This window comes from Oncorhynchus nerka, linkage group LG13 (assembly GCF_034236695.1).
Source record: "Oncorhynchus nerka isolate Pitt River linkage group LG13, Oner_Uvic_2.0, whole genome shotgun sequence".
Classification (NCBI taxonomy): Eukaryota; Metazoa; Chordata; class Actinopteri; order Salmoniformes; family Salmonidae; genus Oncorhynchus; species Oncorhynchus nerka.
This window is the reverse complement of record NC_088408.1, coordinates 27,928,318-27,953,057: the sequence shown is the minus strand read 5'-3', so window position 1 is coordinate 27,953,057 and position 24,740 is coordinate 27,928,318. Positions and strand designations below refer to the sequence as shown.

The following is a 24,740-nucleotide window of genomic DNA, read 5'->3' as shown; positions in this document are numbered from 1 at the left end:
ATATTGGAAGCTGGCAAACAAGCAATGACTGAAAACATTTATTGAAACGTCACTAACAAATCCTAACATGACAAATTGGTCCTCGTAAAATCTAAACAAACAAGATGCACAAAAGTCTTTAAGCAGTAGAAATACTTTGGTATGGTGGGCTTTATGAAAAAGAGAGCCGCACACTCTAGGAGCTTAGATGCAATAATTGAATAACCAACGTTTTGACAGACGAGCTGTCATCAGGGTATAATATTGGGCTTTATGCGAACAATCAGTTTGGACGGAATGGAAAAACCAACGTTCATTCATGTAGTGTAATTGAGTGCAGGCGGTAGATTCAGATGGCCAGGCCGAAGACACTGACGATGCAGTACATGGATTTATTCTCCCACCTCACTGTACAGCTTCCTGGAAAGAAGGTTAGGTGGGATCAATGACAGAATCTCCATCTCTAGACTATCTCATATAATCTGGTTGTAGAGATTGTGTGTTTGTGAGAGAGATTCTCACCATCAGTGGTGTTATCCCAGAAGCATGAGCTGGCTGTCTGTAGACCTGCCCCGTTTTTCTGCATGATAACACAGGTCACTGTGGAGAAACAACAGTTAAATGACCCCTTTCAGCAATAACACACAAATCCATCTCAATGTGGAATGTAAGTATGATCATTGTACAGGATGATCCATCAACGAAAGTGGTGATGGTATATTTTAGTGCAGGAAATAAAGTAACTGATTTCAATTATATGTGCCTCCTCCCAACACTGATGTGGCTTTATTTTTCATTTATTTTTATTGAACTTTTATAAAACTTGAAGTCAGTTAACAACAAATTCTTATTTACAATGACGGCCTGATATAGCCCAGCCAAACACTTTTCCTTTCCTTGCATTCAGGGCTACATACCAATGTACTTGAAAGGCTTGCCCAGTTTGCTAAGTTGACTCAGGGACTGCTCCACTACATTGGTGGTCCATTGGTTCACTCTGCTATGTTGATAGGCATTTCCTCCTATGGCTCCTTCTACTGACTGAAAAGACAGTAAAGACATAAAAAAAGAGGAACAGGCTTAGTTTCTGAAATTACTGACTATCCAGAGAAAATACAAATGAATACACAGACGTGTCACAGCCCACATTAGTTGCATTACTCATATTGATGTGGCTAGCAACCAACGTAATCCCGGCATGATGTCCTTAGCAACAGGCAGCGGGGTGATGAGTTGTTGCAATGTAGCAAATAGCTAGGCGACTTTGCTGAACATGAATGTCTCCTACCAATGCAACCATTAGCTAACTTCTCACTTGGCTAAAAGTACCTCTTTGATGATAGTGCTCACTTCGTCAACGACAAAGGCAGTCTGGCAGGATAAAAAGACAAAGGCATGCAGAACAGTTATAGTAGCTGGGGAACAGTAACGTTAGCTAGCTAGCTAACATGCGTCTTCAAATAGCATTACATTTAAACAAATGTTACATTAATTAGGTGGATATATTAATTAGCCATTTTGAACATCTTGCTAACCTCTTCTCCAGTCTGAAACTCATCCATGATGTTAGCAAACGACCGTTACCGCACGCTAGCTCAGCTGTCGCCAAATTTGGGTGGGTGTGAGGCGCATGCGCAAGAGTGATTATGAAGGTCGTTTCTGTACTGGTTGTTGCATGGACAAAATCATGTCTCTTTCTTCCCCGTTCACAATAAAAACAAAGACACTGGGTATATTTCCATCCTCACTGGTTACATCTTCAAAGCTTACTGTGCAATATAACAATTGGCTGGCTTTACCGTAAAAACCCAAGAAACCTAATCATGGACAAGAAAAAAGTGCAGGAAATGTATAATAAAACACAATTTAAAGCTAATTGAGACAGGTACAAAAGTTTATTACATCTAATTTAAGCCATTCAAAAGTTATGAATATACACCATAGAAACAGGTGAATTAAAGTGGGCTTAAACACTGGTCATTCGTAATTTTGTAGTGTAGGCTAATCACCACCAGTCTCATTTTAAAGCATGATCAAGACAACATACTTAACAAAACTTATATTTGCACCAGTTTGGATGAAAAACAAATAAACGTTTCTTATTTAAAAATAAATTCCTTGAATTACTCCACATAACTGGGGGAAAAAACATGGACAGCTGGCATGCAGAATAAAGGCTCATACCTATAAATACAAATATTTCACTGAACAGATATCCCCAAACAGACAGTTCAATGTTTGTGAAGAATATAATTTGTTATATTGCTGAAGCATCTACTTCCTTCTTTATTTCTGAGTGATGGGGAAGGAGTTCTGATCCATCAGCTCCCCAACTCTCTCCTGGAGTATGTGGACCACCTCAGCCAGAATGAAAACATGGGTGTCGTCAAGGTCCTGGATGATAAACTTCTTTCCCAGGGCAGATGTCTCATCTAGGTACAGTAGGAACTGCTTCATGGCAGGGTCACTGTTTCAAGTAGTGGGGAAAGAAGATATGAAACCTGTGGTTTTCTCCTGAAACATCTGATTATCATAGCTGGTACAGTATAGCAGACAGGCTGGATTTTCTGCATGATTCGTGTGATTAGCTTGATTGATTTCAGTTTGATAATCATAAAATATGATAGGCTTCGTGCATGCATACCACTCGACAAGAACGCCCTTTAGTACGTTGACCATGATAATGTTAGATTCCAAACACCAGTCTCCAAAACCTGGAAAAAAGCAACCAAAATATAGGCGTGAACACCAACACAATGTGACATGCACCTTGACGTATGACACATTCTAAAAGTAATTAACTGAACTGTAACTTCTCACTGCAGAGGTAATTTACTAATATTAAAGTGAGACAAAGAGGAGCAAAGTAAGGACTAGGTAACGTTAGCTGGCGTTATTAGCATCATTGCTGAATAGCTAGTTAGCCTAGTTTGCTACACTTCGAAATGCTCAGTCTGACATGTTTCCGTCACAATCTCAAAGCCTGCTCATTTGCGAAAATTCAGGTTAGAATAGATCAGCTCTTTGCAGATTGTCATTTTGTGGCTATAAATAACTAATCGGTGGATTATTCTGTACTTACGGAGCTTGTTTGCTCAACAATGTTGATGGCTGGCTGCGTTGTTAACAAGTACAAAATGCCTTAACGCGAAAGGCATTGTGGGATGTATGGTGTCTGATGAGGTATAAAGGTTAGGTCAGGTATTCCCAAACTGGGGTATGCAAAATGAAAATGTGATTTACATGTTAAAATGTATCGATTTTTTTCACATTTTCAAACAGTCCATTTATTTTTTTCTCGCTGAGTTGTTTTTCTCCCCTGAGCAACTTCGTTTCACTCGTTTCGTTAAACCACCTGGTGTTCAGCGAAATGACAACACAATGTCAAATACAGGTAGCCTAGTCAAATAATTAACATCCAATCTATTAACCGTTACTCTTTCGGGGGAATTCCACTAACGGTCCGGTATGTATCCAAGCGTAGCTGCTGCTCATTTAGTTTGCTCGAAAATTGATAAATTGTTTTTAAAAAACTAATGCACGGGTCCATAGACACATACAGCTCTACTGGTAACGTTACTACTGCTACTACCAGCAGTACTACACCTGCACCTGTCGACGACAGGTAGTTCTGCTTCCACGAGCACATCCAATGCTTAGCATCAGTAATTCTACATTTGTTTTTAGCCCAGCTAGCATGGACACCTTCAAACATTCAACCTCGAGTTGTGAATCTGATGCAGCCGAAGAGCTACTGCCCCCTTAACCGGGAAAGCACCGAACAACAGACAGGGACGTTGAACCATCGATGAGCAAATATGATGAGAACTACATTGATTTGAGGTTCACTTATATTGGAAGTAGTGCCTTTCCTCAGCCACAGTGTGTTATATGCGCAAAAGTACTATCTCACAACTTTATGAAACCTTCACTCTTGCGCAGACATTTGGAAACAAAACATGTCAATTTGAAAAATAAGCCACATTAGTTTTTTGAACGCGAATTAAGACGACTTTCGAGTAGTAAGGCATGTATAAAAGCAACAGATACCATTAATAAGAAGGGCTATGGTTGGGACAATGCTGGGGGGAAAGGCAAAAAAAACAACTATACAGACGGTCGCTTCATCAAACATCACTGTTTCACGACGCGTCAGTGACATGCAGATGTTTTGAAACAATTACTGCTTCACCTACAAGCCAGTGAATTCTATTCGTTACAGCTGGATGAGTCAACAGACGTGTTGGGCCTGGCACAGCTGGTATATGTCCGTTACGTTTATTGGAGGTCAATTAAGGAAGACATCCTCTTCTGCAAACCAGGACAACAGGATATTATATTTTTAAAGTACTGGACAGCTTTGTGACATCAAATGGACTTTGGTGGTTGATGTGTTGGTATCTGTACTGATAGTGCAAAAGCCATGACAAGGAGACATGGTGGAGTGATAACACGCGTGCAAGCAGTTGCTCCCGACGCCACTTGGGTACACTGCAGCATCCATCGAGAGGCTTTTTGCTGCCTGACAGCATGAAAGACGTTTTGGACACTACTGTGAAAATGGTTAACTTTGTTAAAGTAAGGCCCCTGAACTCTCGTGTATTTTCTGCACTATGCAATGATATGGGCAGCGACCATGAACGCTTTTACAACATACTGTAGCGACCCGCACAGACAGCTGTGTGTTATGTGCTAGGCTAGGAGGTGGTTGTGTTGTACTGACCAGTACCCGGTGTTCGCGGGGTCCGACATGTCAATCAACCTGCTATCTGCCAATCACGGGAATGCCTGGAATGTTCTGATGCCGGGCATCCTGGTGGTTGGCGGAGTGGCGTGGAGGGGGGTTGGGCATTGAAAGTTAAGACCAGGTTCAGCCTTTGTTCTCTCTCTTACGTCTGGGCTTCACAAGAGAAGGTCACGGTTGGCTTGTGGGTTATCTGTCATCTATTTGGCGTGTGCTACGGCCCAAACAGTAGCCTGTGTAAAGTTGGTTCAATAAACCGTCAATTCGCAAACTCAAGCCTCTGTCTGGACAATTGTTCATTTATGATCTAGTCAGGTCATTACAATACAGAAAGAAGTGCGCTAGTTATCAAGGGGGAAAGTATTGACACGTTTTGTTTAAATTGAGAGAAGAGCTTAAAGTTTTCTTTACTGACCATCAGTTTTACTTGTCTGACTGCTTGCATGATGATTTCTCACACGACTGGCCGATCTGGGTGATGTTTTTTCTCGCCTGAATCATCTGAATCTAGGATTACAGGGACTGCCCAACTATATTCACTGTGCGGGACAAAATTGAGGTTGTGGTTAAGAAGTTGGAGCTCTTCTCTGTCTGCATTAACAAGGACAACACACAGGTCTTTCCATCATTGTATGATTTTTTGTGTGCAAATGAACTGAAGTTTACGGACAATGTCAAACGTGATATAGCGCGATAAGTACTTTCCCGAAACGGATGACACAAACAACTGGGTTCGTTATCCCTTTCAAGTCCACTTACCGATATCTGAACAAGAGAGCCTCATCGAAATTGCAACAAGCAGTTCTGTGAAAATGGAATTTTATCAGAAGCCACTGACAGATTTCTGGATTGGGCTGCGCTCAGAGTATTCTGCTTGGCAAATCGCACTGTTTAGACACTGATTTCCTTTGCGACCACGTACCGGTGAGTGTATTCTCGGCCTTCACTAGCATGGAAACTAAATACAGGCACAGACTGTGTGAAAATTATTTAAGACTGTGACTCTCTCCAATACAACCCAACATTGCAGAGTTATTAACTTGTGATGAGTTATTCATAATTTCCGATTAACAAATAAAGTTATGTAAAATGGCTAATTAAAGAGCTAAATTGATTATTATATTATTATTTGTGCCCTGGTCCTATAAGGGCTCTTTGTCGCTTCCCACGAGCCAGGTTGTGACAAACTCACACTCATTATTATGTTTAATAAAGGTAGTGTGTGTGGCAGGCTTATTACAATGATGGCAAAAAACAACATTTGAGAGTGCGCTGACCCTGATGCTAGACTGGGTACGCAGCTGGAGCTTGAATGTTTGAAGGGGTACGGGACTATAAAAAGTTTGGGAACCACTGGGTTAGGTGGGGTGAAAGTTCAAAGCTTATGATTCAAATCAAGTGTTCAAAACCTGCCATCAATGGCATAACATATATTCTCTTACCATTACTGCTTTTTATTTTGCACATAGTTGATTTGACATGGACATGTCTGTCAAAGTTCAAATGTAAATGAGCCATATGCATGACTTGTTACATTGATAAATACAAGTTAAGTCTTAATTAGCAATACAATGGAGTTAGTGAGCATCACGTGGCCAGGTTCCAGTTCAACAAAATATACATATCAACCAGTCTTAAAAATATTTCATGTGTATCTGAGGTAAGGCTTGAGGAAATAATACAGTATGGTACATACAGTAACAAGGCAATGCATTAAGTTTTATATATATAGAGATATATATATATATATATATATATATATATACACTTACAGCTCTTAAGTTAACTAAAATGAAATAAAATAAGTCGACCTTAAGCACACCACTCAAGCCCCGAATTCATACTGTGTAATCAATGAATGAGTTGCAAGGTAGTACAGTGTCTTTTGGTTAAAGTACAGTAAGTGCAGTACACATGCAATGTTAAAATGTCTACTTGACCAGGATCAAGGACAAAGGGGAAGAAGAACTAGAAAAGTCAATATACTGTCTTTTTTACAGCTTTAAACTACCTGTAAACATGGTCGAGATCATTTTTTAAATCCTTTAAATAAAACTCATCTGCTTCATAAGTGCTAGGTGATATCTAGCTGGAGAACAAGTGGAGCACCATTTTCTATAATAAACCCAATTAATGTGTTTTCATAAATCCTTCATACATACATAAAATGTATATTTTTTTGTAAACACATTTCTTTAAATGTGCAACAGAGAGACAGTTCTGTGCGCCAGAACTCCTTAGTCTTCCAATTCAAACATCAAAACGGCTGTTGACATGTCAGTGGCTGGTGTAGCCCTTCAGTGCATCCTGGATGAACTGTAGGCTGCGCTTGTAGAGGAACGAGTCTTTCTTCTCAGGCTTGCAGATATTGAGGTGATCCACATCCACCTGGACCAGGTCCCCAATGCCCAGATCTGAAACCGGAGTAGTCTCAGAATTAAGAGATACACATGGAAGAAGTTCAAAAGTTCAAGAATTTGAATTGAAAGAAAAAAAACTGAATTCATAGATACATTTTAGATACGGGTCTCCTGTGGCTACGTTCTACAGAATGCATTAAATAACAGTGGCCTACCTGCTGACTGCGTTGGCACCACCAGTATCTTGATCATGGGGCCGATGGTGGTGGGCATCGTCTCTGCAAAGCTCAGCACATTGAACTCCCTGTCCTTGGCCATGTTCAGGAAGTTGACATTCAGGTCACGCAGCGCTGGAGAGTCTGGGAATACGTATGGACAATGATGCAATAACACCATAAACAGTAGTATGTTTGTTATCTGTAACACAGATGCAATGGGAGGTTATTACTATCTAAAACTGCTGTTAAGAATCGTTCTCTCTAACCTGACCTCCAGAATAATCACAAATGACTTCTGTCCATACCTCTGCAGAGCTCCCGGACCTCTACGGAGGGGAAGAGGAGGTATCTGACGTTGACAGAGTACTCTGCCATGAAGGTGCCATGGTGGGGCACACTGTAGAACATGACACCCTTGGTGTTCTTCATCAGTTCTTTCATGTCTGGGTCCCTCGACGCATCTAGCAGCATCTTCTTCACCAGCAAACCTGATAGGAAATGATAGAGAATTCAAAACTAACAGGTTTTTGTCCATTGTCAATTTTTTGCTAAATAGTGAAAGATAGCTTACCTCCCATGCTATGTGAAACCCAGACCACAGGCCTCTCTCCTACTCCTGCAGACTTTAGCTTCTTCAGCAGCTCTCGACTCCTATAGGCCAGAGACATCCTAAGGGCACAGGCATACAACAGTATCAGTGGAGTTGTCACCAAGAATGTCTGAATGATACAGTAATATGGTCACACTAAGGAAGCAGAGGAAAGAGGAGACTCACACCTCTGGTTTTCAACAGGACACTTGGCTCTCCAGTCACTTAGGTGAGTGTCATACTCCACAGATAGAACCCTCAGGTTGGGGCAGTCTGCAGCCAACCACGACTGACCAATGGGGAGGGGTGAGAAAGAACCAGTCAAAAAGGGAGAGAGGACGTTGGTGAGCAGATTTGGCATCATATGACTCAAACATACATTCTACATTGGCTAAGGTGACTAGATCAGCAAAGCCAACATATTCTCCCATCTGGTGGTAAAGTCATGAGTATTACAGTGACACGTAATAAACCACCCTCTACCAGGTTTACCTTGGGCCAGCACTCTGTGTAGTCCTCGCTGACACCCGCTGCCTTCTCCTCCTCTGTAGGGTCACAGTCCTTCTGCCGCCACGTCTTAAAGGCCGCCCCCAGGAGCCCGTGAACAAAGAGAACATCCGCTTTGATTGGCTGGCTGGAGACCGAATGCATAAAAAACAAATAGGGAGTGGTTGTGTGAATATGGTACCTTGAATTCTTTGACAGTAGCTAGATTTCCATCCAATTGGTGACAGTTTAATGCGAATAATCTAGAATCTGCATAAAGAAAATGTAAGTAAGCATTTCACTGTAAGGGCTACTACACCTGTTGAATTTGGTGCATGTGACAAATAAAATTTGATTAGACAATTTTCCCACCAGTGGGGAGTCTCTTTTTGTAGATAAAAATCAGTGCGTGTGACCTCCCGACTAGCACAGCGGTCTAAGGCCCAGCATCACAGTGCTTGAGGCGTCACTACAGACCCGTGTTCGATCACAAGCTGTGTCAGAGCCGGCCGCGACCGGGAGACCCATGGGGCGGTGCACAATTGGCCCAGCGTCGTCCGGGTTAGGAGAGGGTTTGGCCGGCCGTAATTTCCTTGTCTCATTGTGCTCTAGCGATTCCTTGTGCCAGGCCGGGCGCAGTGCATGCTGACATGGTCGCCAGGTGTACAATGTTTCCTCCAACACATTGGTGCGGCTGGCTTCCAGGTTAAGTGGGCATTGTGTCAAGAAGCAGTGCGGCTTGGTTGGGTTGTGTTTCAGAGGACGCACGGCTCTCGACCTTCGCCTCTCCCGAGTCCATACAGGAGTTGCAGCGATGAGACAAGACTGTAACTACTAATTGGATACAACGAAATTGGGGAGAAAAAGGGGTTTACATTTTTTTTTTTATGCAAAAAAAAAAGGTCTTCCACATCCATCTCGACAAAACATTTCTGTACGGACCTCACTTTGTGCACAGGGGCATTGTCATGCAAAAACAGGAAAGTGCCTTCCCCAAACTGTTGGCACATTGTTGGAAGCACATAATCGTCTAGAATGTCATTGTATGCTGTAGCATTAAGATTTCCCTTCACTGGAACTAAGGGGCCCGAACCATGAAGAACAGCCCCAGACCATTATTCCTCCTCCATCAAACTGTACAGTTGGCACTATGCATTGGGGCAGGTAGCGTTCTCCTGGTATCCGCCAAATACACATTTGTCCGTAAGACTGCCAGATGGTGAAACATGATTCATCGCTCCAGAGAACGCGTTTCCACTGCTCCAGAGTCCAATGGCGGCGAACATTACACCACTCCAGACTACGCTTGGAATTGAGCATGGTTATCTTAGTCTTGTGTGCGGATGCTTGGCTATGGAAATGAAACTACAGATGAAAAGGTATTGTGCTGACGTTGCTTCCAGAAGCAGTTTGGAACACGGTAGTGAGTGTTGCAACCTGAGGACAGACGATTTTTACGTGCAGTGTACTTCAGCACTCAACGGTCCCGCTCTGTGAACCTTGTGTGGCCTACCACTTCGCGGCTGAGCCGTTGTTGCTCCTAGATGTTTCCACTTCACAATAACAGCACTTACAGTTGACCGGGGCAGCTCTTGCAGGGCAGAAATGTGATGAACTGACCTGTTGGAAAGATGGCATCCTATGATGGTGCCACGTTGAAAGTCACTGAGCTCTTCAGTAAGGCCATTCTACTGACAATGATTGCATGGCTGTGTGCTCGATTTTATACACCTGTCAGCAACGGGTGTGGCTGAAATAGCCGAATCCACACACATACTTTTTTATATATATAGTGTATTATGCATGATGCCAAGTTTACTTCGATACGATGGTTATTATATCAATATTTGAGCATAAAGGCATTTTCACCTTCATTTCTTGCATAATACATTTTACAGACACAAAAAGATCCTACCATGTTGAGCAAACAAATGATTTGTCTGCATTCATAAAATTGTACTGAAACTTCCTGTTTCCATCATAGCTGTCGTGACTTTAAAAAATGTTTTATGCGGTATGACTTTACTCACGTAAAAACTGTGGATGGAAACATGCTTAGTCATGATGAATGATGTGTACCTGGTTCGGCACTGGGGATGTAACACGTAGACTCCATCCTGGTACTTCTCCTTGACAGTCTCCCTGTCCAGGTTAGCCAGAGCCCGAGCAGCATGGGACGCCTGTATGATGTGTGGAGACTGCATCATCTCTGCTAGCACTGGCACCCAACCTGCAAGGTAACAGAACATCACATATGATGGAACTAGTAACAGAACAAAATAAGATAGCCAGTACCCCTGACACACTGAGCGGAGAGCTAGCACCCGCCTGACACACTGAGCGGAGAGCTAGCACCCGCCTGACACACTGAGCAGAGAGCTAGCACCCGCCTGACACACTGAGCGGAGAGCTAGCACCCGCCTGACACACTGAGCGGAGAGCTAGCACCCGCCTGACACACTGAGGGGAGAGCTAGCACCCGCCTGACACACTGAGCAGAAGGCTCGACCCACCTGACACTGAGCAGAGAGCTAGCACCTACCTGGCACACTGAGAGGATAACTCGCACTCACCTGACACACAGAGGATAACTAGCACCCACCTGACACACTGAGGGGAGAGCTAGCACCCACCTGACACACTGAGGGGAGAGCTAGCACCCACCTGACACACTGAGGGGAGAGCTAGCACCCGCCTGACACACTGAGTGGAGAGCTAGCACCCGCCTGACACACTGAGCGGAGAGCTAGCACCCGCCTGACACACTGAGCTAGCACCCGCCTGACACACTGAGCGGAGAGCTAGCACCCGCCTGACACACTGAGGGGAGAGCTAGCACCCACCTGACACACTGAGGGGAGAGCTAGCACCCACCTGACACACTGAGAGGATAACTCTCACTCACCTGACACACAGAGGATAACTAGCACCCACCTGACACACTGAGGGGAGAGCTAGCACCCACCTGACACACTGAGGTGAGAGCTAGCACCCACCTGACACACTGAGGGGAGAGCTAGCACCTACCTGGCACACTGATAGGATAACTCTCACTTACCTGACATACAGAGGATAACTAGCACCCACCTGACACACTGAGGGGAGAGCTAGCACCCACCTGACACACTGAGGGGAGAGCTAGCACCTACCTGGCACACTGAGAGGATAACTCTCACTTACCTGACATACAGAGGATAACTAGCACCCACCTGACACACTGAGGGGAGAGCTAGCACCTACCTGGCACACTGAGAGGATAACTCTCACTTACCTGACATACAGAGGATAACTAGCACCCACCTGACACACTGAGGGGAGAGCTAGCACCCACCTGACACACAGAGGATAACTAGCACCCACCTGACACACTGAGGTGAGAGCTAGCACCTACCTGGCACACTGAGGGGAGAGCTAGCACCCACCTGACACACTGAGGGGAGAGCTAGCACCCACCTGACACACTGAGGTGAGAGCTAGCACCCACCTGACACACTGAGGGGAGAGCTAGCACCCACCTGACACACTGAGGGGAGAGCTAGCACCCACCTGACTGTACTATGGCTTGGTGCACGCTGTCGTTGAGAGCCAGGTTGCCAATGATGCGTACAATGTTCCTCTGGATCTTCGGGGAGTCTCTGCGGAGCTGGTAGACCCTCTGAAGGAGCTGCAGTCCCCCGTTGGCCACGATGTGGTCGCAGTGACTCTGGACCTGGAGAACAGACCTACAGGTGTTAGAATGCATTTATATGCTCTTAATATCCCCTGATAGTGTCAACGACTGTATCCTATGATATGAAAACCTTGAGGGTCTGTTATGGTGAGTTACAAGGTATGATGAAAAATATGTTCATGTATCTAGACAATAAAGGCTAACAATGTTTTTCAAAAGTCCCTTGACAAAATGTATGCTTGAGTTGCAGGTGGTTAAAGCAAAATATTACATAACCTTGGAGTGCTGCACTAGAGCCTGTAGACAGAAGGACTCAACCTTCTCAGAGGGGACAGAAGTGAGGCTTTGGGCATAGGGCAGTCCATTCCCACCAAAACACCACAGACCCCCCTAAAACAGAGAGATCCAGTTATCTACCTAAAATTGTGTATGAGTGAGTATATGTCTAAATATGTGTGTGAGCATCTCTTACCCTCTGTGCAGCCAGGGACTGGGTACTCTCCCTCAGGGCCAGTGAGGTGAAGTACTGGACACACTGGTCCACCTCAGACTGGGGGAGAGATGCCAGCAGCTGCCTCAGACCGTCTTCTACAGACAACCTCTAAGCAGAGGGCCAAACAAACACACATTAAAACATACACAGAACATTCCTAAAATTTGATTTGATACACAATCATTTTAATCCCCATCGGTGACAGATACCTACATCTTCCACCCAAGGCAGGACAGGCGGGGACAGGAAGAAGCGTTGGTCCACTTGAGAGGTGCGGGCCAGACCCAATGCCGTCCTCTGGTCTATAGCCTGCGCAGCTGTCTGGTACTGGTAGTCTGTGATGGACAGGGGTAACGGACCAATCCCTATCAAACACTATCACTGTTCACTAGCACACATTTCACATTTACAGGTTGAAAGTGGTGATGTCTCACCATGCCAGTGGTGGTTCTGGGCCAGCTCTTGTACAGCTGACAGTCTGCTGGTCCTATTGGCTGAACAAGCCCTCTTCAACAGGACCCACAGCGCCACCTCATGGGGGTCCGCATCCATATGACTCAGGTGCTCTGACACAGTTACAATTTAGACTTTTATGATGAAAATATGGATATTTTTACAAGCATTTCTTACATAATATCTTTAATTTGAAATACATTTAAGAACTACACCTAAACTACCAAGGGTCCAATATCATCTACATCAAGACAATCTACCACCTAATACCATCAATCATTATTCTACTACTGTACTACAGCAATGAGACTGCAGACCTGCTGTTATCATCGGCCGGGCAGCCGGGGCAGCTATCAAGTGTCAAACAGTAAGGTCAGAAAAGGTTAATGTTAGAACCATTTTGAATGTACAATCTACGCAGAATCTGTAGTACAATCCCCATTGTACAATTGAATTACATAATGTCTGTCACATTATAAAGCATTAGTGGGGGGGGGGGGGGTTCAGTCCACACCTGTGACTGATGATGACTCAAGCATAAGAATACACACAAAAGTACATGAATGAAGACACACACTAAAGCTTTCATTCAAACCCAGGAAGTGAAGGGCAGGTGTTTCCTGAAGTTAACACGTTGTCTCAATAACAAACCTACTGACGTCCATCCGTGTGTGTCTGAAATACCCCAACTGAGCTTTACCCGAGGCTTGGAGGATGAACTCTAATGTTTCTATCACAACACTGACTTCTGCTTTCCAGTACTAGCAGAATAGGAAGTTGAAATTCACGTGATACAACAACTAAAGTATTGTGTGTAGGTTTCTAAATGCAGCTGTAGCTTTAGTAAAAATTACAAAAAAAATACAAAAACAATACTGCAGTTGTGAATTTAGTGCTGTGTAGGAGGAAACTACTTTCAGTGGATCTTTCTCACCATCCAGAGGCCTCAGAAGAATCCTTGAGGAAACTTCCAGAAACCTCCTTGCTGCTTTATGAAGTTCTCTCCTGGCCTTATATGTGAGCCCTGAAACAGATACATGGGTTTGGTTACGATCAATAATTAACATGTTATAACACAGCATTTTAACTATGTACCAAGCTATAAATGTATACTGCTCCAGGCTGGACCTCTGGTTGATCTACCTGCACATTTTCTAGTACAATTGACCAAAAAAATAGTCTCTTAGCCTGTAAATCTGGTTATAAAATGACAGTCGTTGCTTGCTTCTGTTTACTGCTTCTCTAAACCGTTTCCTATCAGTCTTGGCTGGACGTTCTGTTTTCATTCACAGCAGCCTTGACCAGTGGAAGTGAGAGCAGGGACCAGACAGGCTGAGCTGCAGTACCCAGGAGGGAGAGCAGAGGGAGGGAGGAAGGAAGACTGTCGTCGCTGGACACCTGGACCTGGCAGAAACCCCTCAACTCCTCATAAATGAAAACTCAGTCAAAATATTTTCTGTGACAACATGCACCACATGTGGGCCTTTTGTTGGGTAGACTTTTGAGGAAGTCTTGGGGATTTCTGTACAGCACGTTGAGATATCAGCTGATGTAAGAAGGGCTATATAAATTAATTTGATTTGAATTCAAATGTGTTCCAAAAAACCCTCCATTTTGGGTTGTAAACCGGATAGAGGAGAGAAAAAGCATACCCAGCATTCCCTATGTGGAATATCATGTATGTACTGATAACTATTTTTATCAGAGAGCACATGACGATGCCTTGTCACAAAGCAAAGTTGAGGTAAATTACATACTGTACCTGTGCCAAGGTTCTCCTGCTCTTTAGAGGGCGTGGCTGACAGGTAGATGTAGGACTTGAGCTTTTCCTGCTGAATGGCCTGCGTGTCGATGCGTACCGCCTTGTTCAAGGAAACCACCTCGTATGTGATAAACATGCAACCCCTGAGAGAGGAATGAAGCCATAGACAAGATATACAGTAGTTAGAGCAGATAGGTCTCCATACCCAATGAACCCAAACTAAAATAACTTAGTATGGCTGAGTGTTTATATGTGAAGTGGTTATCTTCACCTACCCCAATATGACAGCTCCGGTCATCTTTGCAATTTTCCCTGAAATCAAAACATAAGACAAATATGTTATTTTTTTTAATAACTAAGGATATTAAAGAATTCCAGATGATTACACATTATGTGGGTGTATCAGCTATTTGATAAGTGATCATATTTCCTTATTGAGTGTGGATTGTGAAGGGGGACAGCACAGTCCCATAACATACTGATGTCCCTCCACGGCAGCACCTTCTTCACACCAGGGCCAGAGGTGCTGCTCAGCCTCCTGCAGCGTATCAGACTGAGTGCAGCCACAGACATCCTCTATCTACACACATTCACCCAGAGACATCAAAAGAGCCAGTAAACATAGCTTCAGCACTATTACCGCAAATGGCTGAGAGAAACTAAACTACAGTACCCTGAATAGCCTTATCAATGTATGTGAAAGTTACATTGTTGTATGTATTCATAGTTTCAGTTTAGATGTTGTGATAGCCTCATGACGCAAGATACATGACAGGTTAGCCAGCAAGCTACCGTTGTCTAGTTAGCTAGCTATACTATCATAGATAAGTCAATGTGCCTGGCTCTGGTAGGTAACTTTAACATGAAACTAGCTAACGTTAGCTTGCTAGCCAGCCAATGCAATGTTCCCATTAGAAAGAGCAACCATTTATTTTGCCGATGGGTAGTTCTTTGATTAGACAAAACATCCAGTCTGTGATATGATTGAGCTATCGGATCAACTTGGGTCACGTGTACCTACAGTAACTAGCCAGCTAGCTAAAAAACTTGGGAAAATGTAACGTGAATTATACAGCTGAAGTTAGCTAACGTAGCGTAACAGACAAACATGAGATTGTAAGACTTGTAACCAGGCTTGAAGTGATGGGTGAAGTTTGCTAGACATGATACAAATTTACCTTATTTCGAAGATTTAATTTCTGTATTTGGAAGGGCTAATAGAGAGCTTCCTCTCCAACAACCCCAACCTGTCAGCTGTGTTGTGAAAAAATAAACTGCGCCAGTCTCATGTAACAAACGTCACTTACCGTAGTACCTCAAAGCATAAAACATTTCTTTCCAGATCTCCAACTACCGTAATGCTCATTAAACACGATTAAACAAAATAATGAAGAGAGTGCCTAATTATATGACACGTGCAAATTGACGCATGTAAAATATTAAATACCTCCCAAATGCAGTGTTAAACTGTTTCTGAGGTTTATATTTAGTAAAATGACAGGGGGAATTTGTTCATTTTAATGTAATGCTAGTTTTGTTATTTAAAATTGTAACATGAATTGCATCATTCAAGTCCAGTGTGTGTGTCCCGAAGTTGATGGGTTTATTGATCCCGTCGCCACTTTGGAAGTCACCCATTTATTTTGACCCCTATGCCTAAACTTAAATATTCTTCTGCTGGTCTGTCACAGTGGATGCTGCTGATGGGAGGACGGCTCATAATAATGGTCGGAATGGAACAAATGGAATGGCATCAAACACCTGGAAACCATGGAAACCATGATATGTTTGATGTATTTGATACCATTCCACTGATTCTGGTCCAGTCATTACCACGAGCCCAGCCCGTTCTCAGCAATGAATGTGCCACCAACCTCCTGTGGCTGGTCAATATCCACTCATTTAAGTGTTTTTTCTTCTTTCAATTGAACCTTTACTTAACTAAGCAAGTCAGTGAAGAACAAATTCTTATTTACAATGACAGCCTACACTTTAAATGGGCAATCTGGGACTCAAATATCAATAAAGCCACTACCCACCACTTTTTTAGTAAATGAATGAGGGATGGGGCTGAAGAAATGTAATCATGCTTTTTCTGTGGTAGACTATCTCTTTGGCCTTTGTATAACTGGGCACCTAAAGCCCTGACCTCTTACATTTCAGCCCAGTGAAATCATTCCTTCCTCAGGAAACAGTGAGAGGGAGTCAGTGAGAGATCTGTCAGTTTGCCCACCAGAAAAGTGTAGCCTATAGACTGGACACTGGATAGCAGTGGCACCAAATAAGGGCATAAATAACTAGTTTCTGGTACAGATGATATTACGTTTCATACTCAGAACACAGCCCGTTACCATTTCTTTCAGCATTTTATTGTGTTAAGTTGTGATCTGTGTCCAGTAAATTCCAACCGAAACAGTGACCATTTTATAAATCAGATCCATGACAATCATACACACATTTTGCAGATTACCTTGGAGAGGAACCCTCATTGGTTCATGCAAACATTGTTTATCGATATAGTTTTGCATGTCCAAGCTCACAAATAGAAAGTAGTCCAGTTACATGGGTGGATTGGGTTGGTACATGATGGAAATCAACATGAGTTCTCAATCTTATAAATCTCATTAGACACACACACATTCACACACATTCACACACACACATTCACACATGTACAACAAATACTCTGTCTCATCTGAAAATAAACATCTCTTTCTTGCTCACCAGACACACACACACACACACACACACACACACACACACACACACACACACACACACACACACACACACACACACACACACACACACACACACACATAGAAACATATATTAGCATTAGGGCTATTTATTTTCCCCTCAAGTCAAACATATCCAGTTGTTCTAAAATCCCATTGACAACCCTGGGCTCAGTCAGTCCACTATCAGGCTGGACACATCCATCCCCTTCTCAGGTGCAGGTCTCCTGGTAGGCCCTTATAATGCTCTCATAAGCAGGAGGTGGGGTCTGTGTGGCATGGAACCCCCTCAGACTACTACTGCTCCAGAACAACTCGGGCCTGGGTGGGGTGGCAGCAGCCTGGGCTGCGGTTTGGTGGGCTGACCCAGCTGAAGTGGTCAGGGTTGGAGTGCGAGGCAACGTGGTCTGGCTCCCCTCCTCAGCTTCCCGGGCGATCTGGCTGCACTGGAGGAGTGGGTGAAAGGTGGACGCCCTGAAGCTGGGTTTGCGACCCAAAGGGTCAGCCTGGTCTGGGGAGGAGGCCTGGCGGTGGAAGCTGAAGGCAGCGCTAACCAGGCTGTTGTTGCTCCGCCGGTCGTAGCTGCTGTTGCGATTGAAGCCAGACCGGGTGCGCGGGGAGGTGCGGGACGGGCAAGGTGGCCGGCGGGTGATACTGCCCGAGCCGGCCCTGCGACGGGACATCCAGGTCAGGACAACATAGACCAGCACCCCCAATAGGATTCCCACCGCAATGGACACACAGAAAGCTATGATCAGGGAGACTGGGAAGGAGAGAGAGGGATTGGGGCCATTCGTTATATCTTGGTTTGAGGGAGACACAGAGTAAGAGTTTTTGGACACCAAAGAGATGTATATGAAAAGGCCTGTTCAAAACTCATTATCATCTAGCATCATCATTAGACATTCAATAGATACCTTCATGCATGTAAAAAAATATATATTTGCCACACTAAAAAACTAAAACTGTAAAGTAAAGTAATAGTAAAAGTTAAGTGGTTTATAATCTGTGGAGGGAACGGTTTCAATTTGGAACCAGCCCAGATCTGTACTGCCAAGCCCACAACAAGTCACTATCCTAAAATCAACAACGCTGTTATGATGATGAACTAATAGAACTCTGCTATAATGGCACACCACAACCAAATAATCACAGTCCTTCCTCTATGGTGACTATGAGACCAAGTCCTCCAGAGACACAAAACTGATTACATCTCCTTCCCACAAAATAAAGATCAACATTTTGTTGTCTTTGACTTGCTCCCTGAGACGCTATGGTCACCATATGTGTCTCTCTGAAAAGAGAGAAAGGAACAGAGGACAAATCCCAGTGGACCACTGCCAGCTAAAACAAATCAATTGCCTTTGGATACAGTTAGGTCTTATGAAGTGTAAAAGTACTCTCTACATAGTTTTTCATTGTCCACTGTTGGAAAAGGGAAAAGCAGACAAGAAGTCATCTGGAAATGACATTTGGGAGGAAGGAGGAAAAAACACTAACCAAGAGGAAGCTTTGCAATATTGCTGATTTTATGGGTCTATTCTTGCCTTGCGTCTAAATACTAGTCTGTCAGGTCCGATAAATGCAGTTTTGAATGCATGTTTTCTTTTCCTGACAAAATATTCAAGTACTCTCATCATCATTAAACCTATACATTCCAGTGAAAACAGAGAAGTGCCAACAGAGAAACCACAACATAGGAGCAGAGTAGCAGCTGAGAGAGTGAGAGACATAATATGACATTTGAAATGTCTTTATTCTTTTGGAACTTTTGTGTAATCTTTACTGTTCATTTTTTATTGTTTATTTCACTTCTGTTTATTATCTATTTCACTTGCTTTTTGGCGAGGTAAACATATGTTTCCCATGCCAATACATCCCCTTAAATTGAAATTGAATTGAGAGAGAGAGTTGAAAAAACTCACCAACATCAAATGACTGAAGTATTTCCAGAAAGAGATTGGTGTTGTTTTCGGCCATAACTTTCTCTGCACTGTCAGAGAAGAAGAGGAGAGAATGTTATGCATCCAGTAGCTCTCCTTGGCTTCCTCACGTCCCTCTCTTTCTTCCTCCTGCCTATCCCTCCTTCACTCTTCCTCTTCTATCACTCACTCTCTGTCTGTCCCTCTCTATCCCTTCCTTCTCTCTCCCTCCTTCCCTTTCCCTGCTTCTTTTCTTTCTTCCCTCACTTTCTCACTTTGCGTCGCTTTCCCTCTCTCTCTCTCTCTCTCTCTCTCTCTCTCTCTCTCTCTCTCTCTCTCTCAGAGTGAGAGAGGTCAGCCCAGAGGAACTCAGCCACACAGGATTCCCTCCAAAACTGGGCTGGCTGCTCTCTTGTTTGTGGAAGCGGAAAACTTCACTGTCACATTTCCTGCTATTCTGCGTAAAATTAGGAATGGGGCTCTCTTATCTGTCCTGGACAGAGTTCCTCCTGGAGGGGCGGGAGCGGGGCTGCCGTAATCACTTCCTGTCCCATCATTTCCTTAAGTTTGATTAATGAGAAGAAACAAATTCACCCCTTCAAGTCCTAAACCAGCCCCCCCCCCAATCTCCATGTCCCTGCCTTTGTAATGGAACAGTCAGCTACCATCTCGGATTACATTTTTTTCCAAAATGATAAACATTGCAGTTTTTCTCCTTTTCTCCAGTCCACCTCTGCAACCACAGGCGACAGTTTCTTCAAGTGCAACACTACCAATTACAACCTTGGGTCTGAATTTCGAAGCTGGAGCCGAAACCCCCGAATGGTGTTAATAAAACTGAATAGACAAAACGGTTATAACATAAATAGTGTTTCTATGTGCTGCAAAACAACTATTTTTATATCTGAGCGTACATGCTCTGGTTTTCCAGACCCTTTGTCAATACTGTAACCTCAGTCTTTCCACAGTGTCTGCCAGGTCAGTGGTGTCTGCATGGGCCGTCCAGGCCTGTGTCGGTTGTAGAGGTCCAGTGGAAACACTAGGCTCTGATAAGATAGAGAACCAGGGCCACAGCTCAACACAACACTCAGTCCCTCCCTTGTTCCTTTCACTCTGCCCTTTGTGATTTTCTCCCTCCAATCTAAGAGGACTGGATAGGTGAAAGAAATACTATGACCCTGCCTATCCCTCCTAGAAGGCTAGGTGGGGGAGCTATCAGCATATTGTTTTGACTATCCAATCCATTCAGATCCGCTAAGGTGGTCAGAGGAAAGGAAGCACATTTTTTATTGGAATGCAGCCCTTAGTATAGCAGGGAACCTCCTGGTCCATCCTGGTCCTGTGGGTCCCCCCCCTTTCCCCTCCCTCTCCACTGGCAGGGGAGGGCTGGGTCTCGCAGGGACTTCCTCTCATTGTTGCCCTGCCTCAAACCCGTCCAAAGGAACCAGCAAACGCCTACTATACCCTTTCAGATGGTATTCAGAGGCATTGTCTTTTGTTCAATCACACAGGGGTTGCAAAACCACAGGGCTTGTCTGTCCACATACAGGTGTAGGAGGTATTCTTTAAAATAATGTGTTTATTTATGTTCTACTAAAGTTTAGTACCAGTACTGATTAGCATTGTTTAACAGTGTTTGGACGTGTGATGGATAGTTGTAGGGTGTGGGCTTGATCAGGGATTTTATGAGGAAATTCTACACAGGAAATAGAGCAATGCAACCTCTCTTTAGAATCAAAGTAGTCTACTGTTCTGTACATACAATGACAGGTTTATAACCTTGGTCTGTGAAACCATCAGCCCGTGATGTCTAGAAGACAACAGAAATTCACAACCTCTCCAGAGGCCTGGGACACTGGGCATATTAATCTTAAATGTAAAGTCCCCAGTTTAGGTGATTTCGTGGGTTCTGGTACCGGTTTCGGTTGACATTTTTGCTTATACATCTGTGGACACCGTATATCGAAATGCTTGCGTTGAGTGATAGCCCTGATTCCTACATACACAGTAGTATAATGTTTTGTGCCTGTGTGACATAGGATGTGAAATCTGAAACCACTTGAAGCTGAGATGTCCCTTCTACTATTTCATTAGCTCTTCCAACTGTCCATCAACTCCTGGCTGAACCCTATGTCACAGCATCTGACAAAGCACATGCCTACAATCTCTACATTGTAGCGCAGCAGAAGACAGCGGTTACGCTTTATAGCCAATCTAAAATAAATCATAGGTTTTAAACAAAAACACTTTTTATTTGTCATAAATGGACAAGATGAGATATGAGATGAAAAACAAGTTCCTAACTAGTTCAAGAAGCCAAGCTAGAGCTCTGTGTGACCTTCACAGCGGTGGGGGCTGATGATTTGAAATGTTGATTGAGTGCACACAGTACAAATAGTCTTCATGGGCTTAATAATGAAGGCGTCATTTAAACGGTAAAAATGAATTACTTTTTAATGTGGCATGAACACAACCAGTCATTTTTGTATTTGTTATTTTTTGCACTGTGTCCGAGGAAACACCGTCCAGCCGGCCAAACGCTCCCTAACCCGGCCAAACCCTCCCTAACCCGGACGACGCTGGGCCAATTGTGCGGTGCCTCATGGGTCTCCCGGTCATGGTCGGCTGTGACACAGCCTGGGTCTGTAGTGAGGCATGCAGTGCCGTATTTTGCGGCATGGGGTGCCTCTGATTTTCAAACAAATCACTTCAGAAAGTAGGCTACCTGTGCATGCTCATCCACTCCAAAATAATTCCAGCATCCCGAACTACATGTAGACTGCGTCCTTTAATGAATAGAAAGGGACATCTGTTACAAAACACCAAGAAGTGTGCCCAATGGCATTCAGCGATTGCCATTAATTAGGCCTACATTAATTGGTGCGTCTTGCTGACACATCCACCTTTTTTTTGTAGCCTGAAGAGTTGGGACACCTGAAATGGGGCTGAAACTGTCCCAGGAAAAATGGAATGGTCACCCTAACACACACAGTCAACTTACTAGACTAGGCTACAATGTGTATTGCCATTAACTTAAAATAGAGTACCACAGTTGTCACGTTCTGTCCATCGTTCGTATGTGTTTTCCTTGTTTTAGTGTTGGTCAGGACGTGAGCTGGGTGGGCATTCTATGTTGTGTGTCTGGTTTGTCTATTTCTATGTTTGGCCTGATATGTTTCTCAATCAGAGGCAGGTGTTAGTCATTGTCTCTGATTGGGAACCATATTTAGGTAGCCTGTTTTGTGTTGGGTTTTGTGGGTGATTGTTCCTGTCTCTGTGTTTGCACCAGATAGGACTGTTTAGGTTTTCACTTTTCTTGTTTTGTATAGTCTGTTCATGTATAGTCGTCTTTATTAAAAACATGAATAACCACCACGCTGCATTTTGGTCCACCTCTCTTTCACCAGAAGAAAACCCTTACAACAGTGTGAGTCATAATACCCGTAAAACCTAGCGGTTAAACAATGAAATGGTTCCAATCATTTTTCCACCATTAATTTCTCCCATAGGGGATTTTAGAAACACTTTAAAAAAAAAAGCTCATTAGCTGCTAATGTGGCTATCATAAAGAACTTGTAATGTCATGTGTGTGTAGGTGGCAGGGAAGTCAGGAGCAGGTAAATCGAACTCGTTTAATAGACTTGACAACTCCATAATCAAAAATACAAGATAAAATAAAAGTACAAGAACCCATCGCGCACCAATACATAATACACGAATATACAAACAAACAATCTCTGACAAGGACATGAGGGGTGTCACGCCCTGACCGTAGATATCTTTTTATTCTCTATGTTTGGTTGGTCAGGATGGGACTCGGGTGGGAAACTCTATGTTCTTTATTTCTATGTTTTGGCCGGGTATGGTTCTCAATCAGGGACAGCTGTCTATCGTTGTCTCTGATTGGGAATCATACTTAGGCAGCATGTTGTGCCACCTTAGTTTTGTGGGATGTTGTTTTTGTACAGCTCTGTGTAGCCTACCGAATGTTACGTTCGTTTTCCTTTTGCTGTTTTTAGGTGTTCATTTTTAATAAAGATAAAATGTACGCCTACCACGCTGCACCTTGGTCCGATCATTTCGATGAGAGTAACAAGGGGAAACAGAGGGTTAAATACACAACCTGTAATGAATGAGATTGGAACCAGGTGTGTAGGAAGACAAGACAAAACCAATGGAAAATGAAAAATGGAGCACCGCCCGAACAAGGAGAGGCATCGACTAACAGTACCCCCCCCACCCACCATCGAGGACGACCCGGAGGACGAGGAGCAAGGCGATCCGGATAGAGACGGTGGAACTCTCGCAGCATGGAAGGATCTAACACGTCCTCCACCAGAACCCAGCATCTCTCCTCCGGACCGTACCCCTCCCAATCCACGAGGTACTGAAGGCCCCTTCGCCCGACGTCTCAAATCCAGGATGGATCGAACGGAGTACGCCAGGGCCCCATCGATGTCCAGAGGGGGCGGAGGAACCTCCCGCACCTCAGATGCCTGGAGCGGGCCAACCGCCTGAGGAAAGACACATGGAACGAGGGGTTAATGCGGTAATCGGGGGGAAGCTGTAACCTATAACATACCTCGTTCACTCTCCTCAGGACTTTAAATGGCCCCACAAACTGCGGACCCAGCTTCCGGGACAGCAGGCAGTGGGGCAGGTTTTGGGTCGAGAGCCAGACCCTGTCCCCCGGCCTCACTGCGGTGACGGTGTGCACCAACTTTCTGGCGTAGTACGGCGCGCTGAAGGTGGATGTGGGCGGCGTCCCATGTTTCCTCCGCGCGCCGGAACCAGTCGTCCACCGCAGGAGCCTCGGTCTGACTCTGATGCCAAGAAGCCAGAACCGGCTGATACCCCAATACACACTGAAAGGGAGAAAGGTTAGTGGAGGAGTGGTGGAGCGAGTAGTGGGCCATCTCTGCCCAGGGCACGAACGCCGCCCACTCCCCCGGCCGGTCCTGGCAATAAGACCTCAGAAACCTACCCACATCCTGGTTAACTCTCTCCACCTGCCCGTTACTCTCGGGATGAAAACCTGAGATAAGGCTGACCGAGACCCCCAGACATTCAATGAACGCCTTCCAGACCCTTGACGTGAACTGGGGACCCCGATCAGACACTATATCCTCAGGCACGTGTGTAAACAGGGCCTCCGGAAAACGTGTGTAAACAGGGCCTCCGCAGTTTGTAGGGCCGTAGGGAGACCGGGCAAAGGGAGGAGACAGGACTTAGAAAAACGATCCACAATGACCAGGATCGTGGTGTTTCCCTGTGAAGGTGGAAGATCGGTTAGGAAATCCCCCGACAGGTGCGACCATGGCAGTTG

General features: G+C 44.4%; 4 protein-coding genes and 1 long non-coding RNA gene across 5 annotated transcripts; 1 reads left to right on the top strand and 4 right to left on the bottom strand.

Annotated features, from left to right (window-relative positions):
• Positions 1-22: 22 nt before the first annotated feature.
• On the bottom strand, positions 23-1,767 carry dynlt1b (dynein light chain Tctex-type 1b). The gene is made up of 5 exons (XM_029676438.2): positions 1,515-1,767; positions 1,309-1,350; positions 897-1,020; positions 502-579; positions 23-399 (listed from the first exon to the last, which is right to left on the bottom strand). Exons 1-5 carry the CDS (start codon positions 1,539-1,541, stop codon positions 329-331), a joined length of 342 nt encoding a protein of 113 aa, XP_029532298.1. The 5' UTR covers positions 1,542-1,767; the 3' UTR covers positions 23-328.
• An 88-nt stretch (positions 1,768-1,855) lies between these two features.
• Positions 1,856-3,168, bottom strand: gtf2h5 (general transcription factor IIH, polypeptide 5). Its single transcript, XM_029676439.2, has 3 exons — positions 3,062-3,168; positions 2,624-2,693; positions 1,856-2,446 (listed from the first exon to the last, which is right to left on the bottom strand). Exons 2-3 carry the CDS (start codon positions 2,656-2,658, stop codon positions 2,266-2,268), a joined length of 216 nt encoding a protein of 71 aa, XP_029532299.1. The 5' UTR covers positions 2,659-2,693; positions 3,062-3,168; the 3' UTR covers positions 1,856-2,265.
• A 2,988-nt stretch (positions 3,169-6,156) lies between these two features.
• Positions 6,157-15,327, bottom strand: serac1 (serine active site containing 1). The gene is made up of 16 exons (XM_029676441.2): positions 15,234-15,327; positions 15,030-15,066; positions 14,755-14,897; positions 13,927-14,016; positions 12,974-13,105; positions 12,753-12,874; positions 12,519-12,647; positions 12,323-12,436; positions 11,923-12,085; positions 10,456-10,606; positions 8,383-8,524; positions 8,079-8,179; positions 7,873-7,970; positions 7,607-7,789; positions 7,299-7,442; positions 6,157-7,137 (listed from the first exon to the last, which is right to left on the bottom strand). Exons 1-16 carry the CDS (start codon positions 15,325-15,327, stop codon positions 7,001-7,003), a joined length of 1,980 nt encoding a protein of 659 aa, XP_029532301.1. The 3' UTR covers positions 6,157-7,000.
• LOC115139260 (uncharacterized) lies at positions 13,759-15,141 on the top strand. The gene is made up of 2 exons (XR_003865087.2): positions 13,759-14,009; positions 14,285-15,141. It is a non-coding gene; the product is annotated as an uncharacterized LOC115139260 (long non-coding RNA).
• A 1,774-nt stretch (positions 15,328-17,101) lies between the features above and the next one.
• Positions 17,102-19,884, bottom strand: myct1a (myc target 1a). Its single transcript, XM_029678795.2, has 2 exons — positions 19,418-19,884; positions 17,102-18,255 (listed from the first exon to the last, which is right to left on the bottom strand). Exons 1-2 carry the CDS (start codon positions 19,470-19,472, stop codon positions 17,705-17,707), a joined length of 606 nt encoding a protein of 201 aa, XP_029534655.1. The 5' UTR covers positions 19,473-19,884; the 3' UTR covers positions 17,102-17,704.
• Between the last annotated feature and the right edge of the window lie 4,856 nt (positions 19,885-24,740).